The following is a 1,454-nucleotide window of genomic DNA, read 5'->3' as shown; positions in this document are numbered from 1 at the left end:
CCCATTAACCCCGCCCACTTCCCATTAACCCCGCCCACTCCGTTAACCCCGCCCACTCAATTAACCCCACCAATAGCGCTGCTCAGCTCTCTGGTCCCGCCGTCTCTGATTGGCTGCTATAACCCCTTAACCCCGCCCACTTCCCATTAACCCCGCCCACCCCCATAAACCCCGCCCGCTTCCCCTTAGCCCCGCCCACTTATTAACCCCACCAATAGCGTTGTGCAACGCGCTGGTGCCGCCGTCTCTGATTGGCTGGTACAGCCCAATCCCCGCCCCTTCCGGCGTGCTGTGCGTCAGCCGTTGCCACCCGCAGTCGGAGCGGCCTTTCCCCTGCACGCACGGCGCATGCGCGGTCAGCAGCGACGGGCCGCACTGCGAGTGAGCGCTCTTAAAGGGGCCGCGACACTTTAATGGGGTCTATGGGGTTCCTATGGGGTGACTATGGGGTCTCTATGGGGTGACTATGGGGTGACTATAGGGTCTCTATGGGGTTCCTATGGGGCCCCTATGGGGTCTCTATGGGGTCTCTATGGGGTATCTATGGGGTTATGGGGTCTCTGTGGGGTCTCTATGGGGTTTCTATGGGGTCCCTATGGGGTATTGGGGTTCCTATGGGTTTATTGGGTCCCTAGGGGTCTCTATGGGGTTATGGGGTCTCTATGGGTCTCTATGGGGTCCCTATGGGGTTCCTATGGGGTCTCTGGGGCTCTATGGGGTTCTATGGGGTCAATATGGGATCACTATGGGGTTTTTATGGGGTTTCTATGGGGTTTCCTATGGGGTTTCTATGGGGCTTCTATGGGGTCTCTATGGGGTTCCTATGGGGTCAATATGAGATCACTATGGGGTGTCTATGGTGTCCCTATGGGGTCCTTATGGGGTCCCTATGGGGTCTCTATGGGGTCCCTGTGGGTTCTTTATAGGATCACTATGGGGTCCCTATGGGGTCCTTATGGGGTTCCTATGGGGTCTCTATGGGGTCCCTATTGGGTCTCTATGGGGTCCCTATGGTGTCCCTATGGGTTCTTTATGGGATCACTATGGGGTCTCTATGGGATCACTATGGGGTCCCTATGGGGTCCTTATGGGGTCGCTATGGGATCATTATGGGGTCCCTATGGTGTCCCTATGGTGTCCCTATGGGGTCCCTATGGGGTCTCTATGGGGTCCCTATGGTGTCCCTATGGGTTCTTTATGGGATCACTATGGGGTCTCTATGGGGTCCCTATGGTGTCCCTATGGTGTCCCTATGGGGTCGCTATGGGTCCCGCCCCACAGCTGCTCGGACCGCTCGTCCTATTGGTACCTGGACTCGTCGTGCAGTTCCCGTGTGAACAAATGGGGGTTGGCTCTCGGGCTCCCCCTGGCGGCCATTTGCGTCATTGCAACCGGCTGCGGGGCGGCGCTCGTCAAGGCCCGGAGGCAGAGAAGGGCTGACAGGTAATGGGGGG

General features: G+C 58.0%; 1 protein-coding gene across 1 annotated transcript in view; it reads left to right on the top strand.

Annotated features, from left to right (window-relative positions):
* LOC107307211 (mucin-3B-like) overlaps positions 1–1,447 on the top strand; it is a 7,574-nt gene extending 6,127 nt beyond the window's left edge. The window contains exons 5-6 of the mRNA XM_015850685.2: positions 219–381; positions 1,282–1,447. Coding sequence (XP_015706171.1) covers positions 219–381; positions 1,282–1,447 — 329 coding nt within the window. The remainder of the gene's footprint in view (positions 1–218; positions 382–1,281) is intronic.
* The last annotated feature ends 7 nt before the right edge of the window (positions 1,448–1,454 follow it).

Source organism: Coturnix japonica, unplaced genomic scaffold, assembly GCF_001577835.2.
Source record: "Coturnix japonica isolate 7356 unplaced genomic scaffold, Coturnix japonica 2.1 chrUnrandom510, whole genome shotgun sequence".
In the NCBI taxonomy this organism is placed as follows: Eukaryota; Metazoa; Chordata; class Aves; order Galliformes; family Phasianidae; genus Coturnix; species Coturnix japonica.
Note: the sequence above shows the minus strand (reverse complement) of the source record. Positions and strands in the feature narration are given on the sequence as shown.